The 11,916-nt window shown below is 48.2% G+C and overlaps 1 protein-coding gene across 1 annotated transcript in view; it reads right to left on the bottom strand.

The window, feature by feature from the left end:
- TNRC18 (trinucleotide repeat containing 18) overlaps positions 1 to 11,916 on the bottom strand; it is a 91,405-nt gene that overhangs the window by 34,898 nt on the left and 44,591 nt on the right. Inside the window, exon 19 of the mRNA XM_042781140.1 lies at positions 9 to 70. Within this exon, the coding sequence (XP_042637074.1) occupies positions 9 to 70 (62 nt within the window). The remainder of the gene's footprint in view (positions 1 to 8; positions 71 to 11,916) is intronic.

The raw sequence follows: 11,916 nt of genomic DNA, 5'->3' as shown, positions 1-11,916 counted from the left end.
AGTCCCGCGGGCGGCGAGCGCTTCCGCACCTTGACCTCGCTCTCGGAGTCGGTGTATTCGAACTCTGTGCCTGGACACAAGGGGGCGCAGAGCGTTGTGGAAGGGGTCTCCTGGGGCCCCTCCTCCCACCCACCCCGCTCGAGGGCCCCCGACAAAATGGCCACGGGCCCCGTGCACCTCCCAGGGGTCCTCTCTGTGAGTACTGGTGTCTCTCCCCGTTTCTAGAGGGGGAAACTGAGGCCCAGAGAAGGGAATGCATTCAGGGCCGTGAGTGGCAGGCAGTGGTCCCCTCTTACCCTAGACGTCTTCTCTGCGGCCCAGAGACCAGCGTGGGCTATGTTAAGATTAGTGCTGGGGCCAGCAAGACGCTCTCCAGGGCCCCCCCATGGAAATCCCAGACACCAGTCCAGATGAGTGGTGAGGGCCCCAGACCTGGGAAAGCCCCACAAAACCCACAGCCCTGCTGGGCCGCCTCCCCAGTCTGCTTCTCCTGCTACTTCTCTGAGCTGGGAGGCCCCCGACATCCGCTTATGTGGCAAACACGCCCACAGAAAGCAGAGACCCCTGAGCCCACACAGCTCTGGAACCGGCTTCCTGCGGCCCAAGAGTGGCCCTGACCCAAAGCCTCGGTCCTGCCCAGACTCTCCCCAACACCCAGGTACACGCAGTCCTACTGAGGCCTGGCTTTCATGTGTTCTGTTGCCTCTGCTGGAACCTGGTGTCTCCCCCAATACTTGGAAAACTGCTGTATCCTTCATGACAAGACTCGCCTCACTGTCCCGTGGCAGTCCTGGGAGACTGCCCCTGTCACAACAGACACACTGGGAGTTTCTGTCCCTGTCTCTGCCTGCTCCAGCCCCCCACTTTCCAAGACTCCAGTACCACACAGCTCAGAGCTGGCCCAAAGTTAGTGCCCAGGGAGGGTATGTGACGGGGGTTGACGGCACTTCTCCCTGGAGACAGGCCTCGAGGGCATTCACCCCATGGGACCTAAGGAGGGCCAGAACGCTAGACCACACGTCTCCAGACATGTCTCCAGAAGCGCCTTGGCCGTCACCCCAGAGAGGGCCTGCAACTTGCCCTGAGCCCCACAGCACAGAAACAGAGAAGCCACTTCCAACCCGCAGGCCGGTGGGCTCCTGAGAGGCAGCAGCCTGTCAACGGTTCCTTTGGGAGACCCGGCCCCATGGCACCAACAGAGACAGCCCCCACAGCAAGAACGTGCCTGGGGGCCCTTGGCAGGAGAGAGCCACTTGCAAAGCTTAATGACCCCATTAGTTAATCTTTTTTTTGAGAGGGAGGCAGCTGGTGAGGGCCGGTAAACACAGGTGTGAGGACACTGCTTCAGGTACGAGGGAGAGACTGTATCGGATGACAATTACTCTCTGCGGAAATCCACCACAGAACTAGACCCAGACAATGCACTGCAGTGCGTGGACAAGGCCCTCCGACTCGGGTGGGCAGTGGACACTTGGTAGGTAAGGGTTGTACATGTTAGATCCCATCTCAAAGCTTTTGTCTTGGGGCTAAGTGCATTCTTCTTGGCATAGATATTTAGGACGCTGGGGCTCTCGTAAGAAGCCCTGGTGGCACAGTGGTTAAGTGCTCAGCTACTAACTGAGAGAGAAGTATTTTGAACCCGCTGGTAGCATAGTGCCTAAGGCCCCTGACTGCTAACCAGAAGGTTGGCGGTTCAAACCCACCAGCCACTCCTCGGAAGGAAGGTTGGGCAATCTACTTCCATAGTGATACTGCCTCAGAAACCCAAGGACGGGTTGCTCTGAGTCGGGGCTGACTAAACGGCACATGACAACAACAACAACAGCCACTCCATGAGAGAAAGATAAGACAGTCAGTTTCCATGAAGACTGACAGCCTTGGAGACCCTGTGAGGCAGTTCCACTCTGTCCTCTAAGGGCACTGTGGGTTGGAATGGACTCCACGACAGTGGGTGTGGTTTGGGCTTTGCTTCTGTGAAGATTGACAGCCTTGGAGAGCCTGTGGGGCAGTTCCACTCTGTCCTCTAGGGGCGCTGTGGGTTGGAATGGACTCCAAGACAGTGGGTGTGGTTTGGGCTTTGCTTCTGTGAAGATTGACAGCCTTGGAGACCCTGTGAGGCAGTTCCACTCTGTCCTCTAAGGGCACTGTGGGTTGGAATGGACTCCAAGACAGTGGGTGTGGTTTGGGCTTTGCTTCCGTGAAGATTGACAGCCTTGGAAAGCCTGTGGGGCAGTTCCACTCTGCCCTCTAGGGGAGCTGTGGGTCAGAATCAACTCCACCACAACGGGTTTGGTTTGGGGCATTTGGGGTGGGCAGAGTCTTTCTGACCTCAAAAAACAAAGAAACAAAAACTTGAAAACTGAAGGCAGAAAAGGGGGGAAGGATGCCCAAACACCACCTACCCACATCTCTCACAGACCCTTCAGGAACACAGACACAGAACACAACCCTAGCAGCCTTGGTGAAGCCACAAAACATCTCGATAGAGGCCAGAGCTGCCACTCAAGACACAGAAACTAGAGGTCAAGCCCAGCATGGAAAAACCTTCTGAACAAAGGAAGTAATGGTCAGTGGAGAAAAATAAACTTTAGAGTCTCTGTAACTTTCATAATGTCCAAGATGCCGTCCAGACTCTCCCGACAAAGACCAAAGACAATGGTAACATTCTGGAGAGCAAAGACAGTCGGCTGGCTCTGACCCTGAGATGAATCAGATGTTGGAACTATCGGACAACAGTGCTGAAGTGGCTGTTGTGACAACTGTCTTCAATGAAGGAAAACAAAACTACTTCAATGCATGCAAGTGTCACCAGGGACATGGGAAGTATCAGCCAACAGACAGAAACAGAAGAATGCAATGGAAATTCTAGACATGAAAGATGTAGTTTCCGGGGGAAAAAAAAGAAAATTCACTGCAGGGAGCTAACAGCTGGATGGATACCGTTAAGGAAAAGAGCCCTCGTGGCACAATGGTTATGTGGGCAGCTGCTAACTGAAAGGTTGGAGGTTCAAACCCACTCAGTGGCTCCAAGAGAGAAAAGCTGGAGTTCTGCTCCTGTAAGCATTACAATGGACAGTTCTGTTCTGTCATGTGGGGTCATACTGAGTGAGAGTCAACTCGAAAGTACCCGACAATAACGATGGGTTGGAGGCAGCAGTCAAAATCAAACACTGTGTTGGGCAAATCTGCTGCAAAAGACCTCTTTAACGTTTTCAAAAGCAAAGCTGTCACTTTGATGACTAAGGTACATCCAACCCAAACTATGGTCTTTTAACCACCTCATACGAATGCAAAAAATTGAAAAAGGGAGGCAAGAAGAGATGTTCAAATCGCGGTTCCGGCAAAGAACGTCTGCTTCCTTCCACTTCTATCCAACGTTGTACTGGAGGTTCCGGCCAGGGCAATGAAGCCAGAAAGAAAAATCCAAAACATCCACACTGGAAAGGGAGAAGTAAAACTGTATGTGCAGATGATGTAACTCTGTACGCAGAAAATCCTAGGGAATCCACTAAAAGAAACTACTAGAATGAATAAATGAGTTCAGCAAGTTTGCAAGATACAAAATCAGTATCAAGATACATGCTATTTATAATAATATCTGTTACAGGTTTAACTGTATCCCCAAAAAATATGTGCTGCACATGGACACCTCTATTCCTGTGGTTACCATCCCATCTGAGAAGGAGTTCTCTTTGTTATGTCATTGAGGCAGGATGAGTAGAGGGTGTGTCTTGACTCAATCTCTTTTGAGATATAAAAGATATTAAACAAGGTGGGTAGAGAAAGAGAGAGAGAGATGGGGTAAGACAGATACCAAGACACATGGGGATCTCCAAGGAACCAGGAAGCAGGAACTGAAGTGAAAAGGAACCCCCTCCAAAGCTGACTGAGACAGAAATCCTTCCTCTACGGCTGGCACCCTGAATTCAGACATCTAGCCTCCTAAACTGTGAGAAAGTAAATCTGTTAAAGACACCCATTTGTCATATTTCCATTATAGCAGGACTAGGTAACTGAGACAGAATTTGGTACTGGAAGAGTGGGGTGCTGCTCTAATAGATACGTATCATATAGAAACAATTTTGCCATTGGGTAATGGGTAGAGGCTGGAAGAGTTTTAAGGTGCCTAATAGTGAAAGCCTAAATTGCCTCAAAGAGACTATTGGTGGAATTACGAACATCAGAGGTAATTCTGGTGAGGGCTCAGAAGAGAGTGAGGAGAGCTGTAAAGTCTCTTTCCCCTTAGAGAACACACATGGCACCAGCAATAGAATGTTCCTAGAAACATGGACGCTAACTGTGCTTCTGGTGCGGCTTTAGAAGAAAATGGTGACCGTGTGATTGGATAGTGGAGGAAGGGTGGTGCTTTTTATCCAGTGGCAAAGAACGTGTCTGAATTATGATCAAATGGTTGGTGGAAGGCAGAACTTGTAAGTAATGAACTTGGCTATCTGGCAGAGGAGATTTCTAAGCAAGATCGTGAAGAGGTCACATGCTTATAGTAGAAAGTGAGAGGAAAGAGATGAACTTAAAAATGAACTATGCATAATGAAAACAACATAAAGATTTGGAAAATTCTGTTGTACAGACTAAGGACACGTGTCCTAGAACGTTCACCAAGAATGTAGCTACACAATGTTTTGTTAAGCCTGTGACTGATGGATCCAACCAACTACCCCAGCAGAGAACCCATCAGCTTAGACTGAAGAGGACAGAGAAGGAAGGAAGGAAAGAACACAGGCCAAAGGAGTGACATTTCTTGTCTCCTGAGAAAATGAAAGGACCATCCCTGGAGCAGCTTGAAGGTCAGCAGAGCTGGTGGAAGGAGGATGGGAAGCAAGGCTTTCTCAGTTCCAAAGGGTGGGGCCACAGTCTCCTGGATCTCAAAGGGGTGGACCACAGCCTCCTAGGTTTCAAAGAGTCAGATCTTCAGCAACTTGGTTCCAGAGTGTGGGGCCTCTGTTAAGGTATGCCATAGGGATAAGACCACCATGCCCACAGGGCCAAAGAAAGGTGCCTGCCAAGGCCGATGGGGTGGGGTCACCACTCAGATGGACTAGGAGAATGGGGCCACCAAAGCCAATGGACCAGAATTGCTGTCCCAGTGGGCCTGGAAGGATGAGCTGAAACCAAGGGCCAAGGGTCCTCCTCCCAGAATCTGGACAGCACAGCCTACACCCAGAGTCTGAGGGCAGGCCCACTGCCCACATGGTCTGAGGAAACAAGACTGTTTTCAAACCTCGAGAGCTAATGCAGTTCCTTCTGCTACGTTTTGGACTCGCATGGTGCTCTTTACCCGTTTTTTTCCCTCCAGTTTCTCCCATCTGTAATGGAAACGCCTGGCTTGTGCCTGTTTAACCACTGCACTCTGGAAACAGATAACTTGCGATCTAGATTTCACAGATGAGAGGAATTTTGCCCCAGGGTGAAATATGCCTCAAATCTCACCCCTATTTGATTTAGATGATTCAGAAGATGAGATTTGGGATTTGGAGTGAATTTAAGACTTTTGGGATAACATGATGGGGTGAGTGTGTTTTGTACGTGGCAAGGACATGAATTTAGAGGGGCCAAAGTGTAGAATGTTATGGGTTGAATTGCGTCCCCCCAAATACATGTTGTAAATCCTAACCTCTATGCTGCTGGTTATAATTACGGTTGGGAGTGGATTGTCTTTGTTAATTAGGCAAGATATTCAAGGAGAGATCTTGAATCAATCTCTTTTGAGATATAAAAGAGGTTAAACAAGAGAGAGAGAGATGGGGTCAGACAGATGCCAACACACATGGAGATCGCCAAGGAAACAGGAAGCAGATGCTAAAGAGACAAGAAGCTTCCCCCAGAGCCGACCATCGTTCTGAATTTGGTCCTCTAGTCTGCTCAAGTGTGAGAAAACAAACTTGTTTGTTAAAGCTGTCTACTCGGGATATTCCGATATTCCTATGATAGCAGCACTGGATAACTAAGATAAAAAGTCACTGCTGTGGAGTCCATTCGACCCACTGTGACCCCTCCTTGGGTTTCCGAGGTGGTATCTCTACAGAAATAGATTGCCCAATCTTCCTTCCTAGGAGTGGCTGGTGGGTGTGAACCACCAGCCTTCTGGTTGGCAGTCAAATGCCTCAGGCACTCACCACCAGAGCGCCCAGCTAAGATAGAACTGCAAAAAATAAAATACTTAGGAATAAGTTTAACAAGAGGATTGGAAAACTTTTACCTTGTAAAGGAAAAAATATTGTTAAAAGACATCAGTGAAGATCCAAATAAACGGAAAGCCATCCCATATGCATGGATATGCATGGACTTATTAAGATGCCAATACTCCCCAAATTGATCTGCATTTTCAATGCAAACTTGAATCAAAATCCCAGTTCACTGTTGTGTAAGAAATTGACAAGCTCATACTAAAATTCACATGGAAATTCCAGGGACACAGAATAGCCAAGAATCGCTGCCCAATTTCAAAGCTTGTACAAAGCCGTAGAAAGCTTGTACAGCAAGCAAGACAGTGTGGTACTGAGATAGAGACAGATTAACAGATTAATGGAATAGAATTGAGAGTCCAAAAATAAGCCCTTGCATTTATGGTTAATTAATTTTTGATAAACATGCCAAGACTGTTCAGTGGAGAAACAACAGCCTCTTCAACAAATGGTTCTGAGACAATCAGATAGCTACATGCAAAAGAACAGTTAGATCCCTACCTCACACCATACACAAAAATGAGCTCAAATGATCACAGAACTAAACTTAAGAGCTGGAATCATTAAAATTCTTAGAAGAAAACAGGAGTATATCTTTGTGATCTCGAATCATGCAACGGATTCTTAGAAATGCCCCCGGAACACAAATGGTAAGAGGAAAATAGATGAGAAAAAACTAAAAACTTTTGTGCTTCAAATAACACCATCAGGAAAACACAAAGACAACCCACAGAACAGGAGAAAAGATCTGCAAATAACATTATCTGATAAGAGCCTTGTGGCCAGCACATATAAAGAGCTCTTATTCCATCATAAAAAGACAAAACTAAAAAGTGGACAAAACATTTAAATAGGCATTTTGCCACAGAAAGTATACAGACGGCCAACAGCAATGAGAAAATGCTCAACATCAGTCATCATTGGGGAAATGCAAATCAGAAACCACAATGAGAACATTCCACACGCACCAGGGTGAGAAAAATCAAAAACACAGACAATCCTGAGTGTTGGAGATGCGGGGGAACTGGAGCCCTCTTACATCACTGGTGAAACTATAAAATGGTACTTTGGAAAGTAGTGGGTGGTTAAATACAAAATCACTGTACGACCCAGCAGTTCCACTCCTAGGTATAATACCCAAGAGAATGAAAAACGTTATTTCTATACAAAGACCTGAACACAGATAGTCACAGCAGCTTTCTCTGTACTAGCCAAAAAGTGGAAGCAACCTCAATGTCTATCAGCTGATGGAGGAACGTGTGCAACATGGTCCGTCTCAGCTATAAAAAGGAATGGTGATCTCAGACATGCTCAGGTACCGGTGAGCCTGGAGACCATTCTGCTAAGCCCGACTCCAAAGACCACATTTTGTGTGGTTCCATTGAATAGAAGAGCCAAAACAGGCACCTCCGTGGAGACAGAACGTCTCTAGTGGTTGCCAGGAGCTGGGAGCAAGAGAGAGAAGAGTGAATGCTACTGAGTACAGTGTTTGTGCTGGGAATGATGACAATGTTCTGGAATCATGATGGTGATGGTCGCACAACTCTGTGAACATATAAAAACCACTAAGCCTCTCGAGTTGTGGATTGTATGATATGTGAATTCTATCTCAATAAAGCTGTTATTAAAAAAAACTAAAAGGGTAAACATCTAACACAGCCATATCGGTAATTGCATTAAACATGAATAGATCAAGCATTCAAATAAAAAGACAGATTACAAGGGGCATAAATGAAAAAGGCCCAACTCTATGCTTCTGCAAGACTTGCCTTCATTAGAAGACACAGATGAACTGAGAGGGAACGGGTGGAGAGAAGGTTTACTGTGCAAGCAGGAAGCCTAAGAAAACCCAGGTGGGCTGTAGGAAGACCAGATCAAACAGACCCCAAAGCAAAATGCATTGCCAAAGGTAAAGAGGGGCTCTTCATCATAACCAAAGGGTCAATTCTGGGGCAAACAAAATCCTAAGTGTGTTTGTACCTGACAGAGCTTCGAACACACGAGCAAAAATTGGCAGAATTCAGTGGACAGGAGAAATAAAGAATCCTGCAATCAAAGTCAAGATTTAAACACCTGTCTCCAAGCAGCTAGTCAAAGCGCTAGACCAAAAAAGTTACCAAAGACGTACAAGATCTGAACAACGTATCAGCAATATGGATATTTAGAGAATCAGATGTCGTACCGAATTGGGCAAATCTGCTGCAAAAGACCTATTTAAAGTGTTGAAGAGTAAAGATATCACTTTGAGGACTAAGATGCACCCAACCCAAGCCATGCTGTTTTCAATCTCCTCATGTATGTGTGTGAGAGCTGGACAGTGAGTAAGGAAGATGAAGAAGAACTAATGCATTTGAGCTGTGGTGCTGGCGAAGAAAACTGAAAATACCATAGACTGCTAGAAGGACGAACCTAGCTGTCCTGGAAGAAGCTGTCCTGGAAGAAGTGTAGCCAGAATGCTCCTTTGGAGCAAGAAAGCAGACTTTGTTTCACCTACTTTGGTCATGTCGTCAGAAGAGACCAGTTCCTACAGAAGGCCATCATGCTTGCAAGCAGAGGTTAGAGAAAAAGGAGGCGACCCCCAATCAGATGCATTGACTCAGTGGCTGCAACGCTGGGCTCACACCCGGGCTGTGAGGCTGGCGCAGAACCGGGCCATGTTCCGTTCTATTGCTACAAGTCGGAGCTGACTCGACGGCATCTAACATAGTGTCGGAATACGTGTTCTTTTCAAGTGCACATAGTCCATTTACAACAAACAGCATGTACTTCCAACGTTTTAAAATTGTAAAAAGTTGAAACCATACAAAGTATGTTCTTTGACCAAGAGGGAATTAATTTACAAGTAAAATAACCAGGCAATCTACCAAATAATTGGAAATTAAATGAAAGTGTAGCTACCAGCTGTCGGTGAAGTTTTTGCGATGCTATGATGCTGACTAAGAGACGAGGCAGAAAAACCTGAATGATGTCCCTCTGAAACTCAGCCAGTGAAGACACTACGGATCACAACGGTCCGGTCAGGTTGCGCAAGGCAGTGACCAGCAGCTACAACAAGTCATCAGTGGGTCAGAGTGGAAATCACAAGATAAATCAGAAAACCGTTTGAACTGAGCAATAATGAAATAACCACGTATCAAACTTGGTGGAACGCAACTAAAGCAATGTTTAGAAAGAACTTTATAGTTTTAAGTATCTCTGTTAGAAAACTCAAACCAAACTCGTTGCTGTGGAGTCAAGCCCGACTCACGGTGACCCCCACTGAGTTTCCAAGGCTGTAAATCTTTACGGAAGCAGACTGCTCATCTTTCTTCCATGAAGCAGCTGGTGGGTTTGAACTGCTGATCCCTTGGTTAGCAGCCCAAATGCCTTAACACTACCAGAGCGCCTGTTAGAAAAGAAAGAGGTCTCAAATCAATGATCTAAGTTTCCCCTTAAGAAATGGTCAGAAGTGGCTAAAAATAAACCCAAGACAAAGAGAAGGAAATGATGAGCGAGAATGGAAATAAAACCAAAGAATATAGAGAAGGAAAAAAAAAAGCTACCTTCTAGCCGGGCTGACAAAGAAACAGAGAAGAGTGAATGAAGGAAAACAAAGATCATGGAAACAATTAGTCCTAGCGACTGGTACACCATATGATCCTCAACCTATACGACTATGAGACCAAAAGAACTAGATGGTGCCTGGCTACCACTGTCAATCACTCAGAGGGGCATCTCTGTAGGAGATCCTGGATAGATAGAGTGTGAGAACAATGTGGAACAAAACTCAAAAACAATACAAAAAAAAAAAGGGGGGGGTGACCAGGTTTGCTGGTCTGATAGAGCCTGGTGGAACCCCTGAGACTATGGCCCCTAACTGCCCTTCAGGTCTGGAATTGAACCCACTCCTGTGGCTTCCAGCCAAACAAAAGACAGGCATATGGGCTGAACAATTACATGAGGTAGATACACTCCTTGGGGAGACCAATCACATGAGAATAGAAGGGCTATGTATGCACAGGGAGACAGCTCAGGGGGCAGGAGGGCATGGAGGGATGGACACAGGGAAGAGGTAACTGTCGGTAGGAAGTGGGAGGAGAGCTGTTGCATTTTGGGAAATTGTAGTCAAGGTCACGAAACAACATGTGTGTGAACTGACGGATGGAAAGTGAATTTGCTCTGTAAACTTTCACCCAAATCACAGTCTAAAAAGAAACAGAGAAGAAACAAATCCGCATGAGCCGTAAGCGAGGCTTCATCGCTACAGACGCTTCAGCCATTGACAGCATCAAGAAGGGAATCCGGGAACCGCTATACGCCAGCACATTTGACAATCTGGATGAAACGACGTTTGGGGCCGTAGAAGGAGCAGCTGCAAGAGCCTGAAGGTGAGAGGACACCTGGCAGATTCAGGAGCTGCACTGGGGGCTCTTGACAGGATGATGCGACTGAGCAACCAGCACCTGGCCCGCAGGGTGGGAGAGGTGGGACCTGGACAGAGGGCAGGGGAGAGGTTCTGAGCAAAGCAGCAGCCGGGTCAAGTACGGGCCTGGAGGGAGAGCCTGTGACTGTGGGGGACGCCTGGAGGAGGGCCAGTGCCGTAGTCCAGGGGAGCCAGACTCACCGGCTAGACAGCACAGGGCCTACGGGCAGGACGTGGGCGTGAGAGGGGCCGTGGGGCTTCAGTGGTGGAATCCTTGCCTTCCTGGGAGATCCGGGTTCGACTCCCGGCTACAGCACCTCAGTGTGCAGCCACCACCGCCTGTCAGCAGAGGCTTGTGATGCTCAACGGATTTCACCAGAACCTCCAAAGTAAGACTAGGAAGAAAGCCCGCTGATCTGATTGCCAAAATCAGCCAATGAAAACACTGTGAGTCACAGTGGTCTGATCGCCAGCCAAGCACGGGGAAGACGCGGGGCCGGCCAGTGTTTCCTTCCACTGTGGCTGTGGCCACCCCAAGTTGAAGTCCACCACCACGGCAGCTAAGAACAAAACCAACAGCAACGTGGAGAGGGGAGGGGGAAGACAGCAGGGCCGGGGCCTGAAGCCTAGTGTGCGTGCAGGAAGCCAAGTGTGACTGGGGAGGCCTGCGGGCGGAGGACACGGGGACAGCGGGGTGGTACCACAGTGTCCTATTTCCCTGGTCCCGGCCCCTGGCAGGAGCAGCTCCAGCCTGTCCTGTGGCACAGAAAAGGGCCAAGGGAGACAGCAGGGTGGCTGGGCCAGCCAGTCCCAGGACCCTACCCCGTAGGGGCCAGGTGAGCTCCCGACAGGAGCACCTACAGAATCAGTTTCAAACCACCTTCAGCTGGACTGGGCCATGCATGGACGTGAGACCCGGGGAGCATCAGGTGGGGCCAGGAGCGGGACCTGAGGGCCGTTCCTTCCAAGGTGATGACTAGGAAGCAATCAGAGATGCAGAGACAGGAGGAGGAAACTGAGCCCCTGAAGGTAAGGGAGGCAGACAGGCCCCATTAGTATCCACCTGGGCAGTGGGCGGGCCCGACCGAGCAGCCGTGATGACCCAATACAGCAACCAGGACACCATCCGATCGGGAAAGTTCCCTTCTGTGTGTGAATGGGGACTGAATTGGGTCAATGAACTTTTCTTTCTGCACCTACCGAGATGATCAAGTGGAATGTGGTGTCACGGGTCAACGTCACCCCTGTACCTCTTAACATGATCTTGTTTGGAAGCAGAGTCAGCGACCCTAACCTCTAACTCCTTCAGAT

Source organism: Orycteropus afer, unplaced genomic scaffold, assembly GCF_000298275.1.
Source record: "Orycteropus afer afer isolate SDZICR_OR568_19922 unplaced genomic scaffold, OryAfe1.0 scaffold00006, whole genome shotgun sequence".
Taxonomy (NCBI): Eukaryota; Metazoa; Chordata; class Mammalia; order Tubulidentata; family Orycteropodidae; genus Orycteropus; species Orycteropus afer.
The sequence above is the reverse complement of the archived record's forward strand: the minus strand, read 5'-3'. Positions and strand labels throughout refer to the sequence as shown.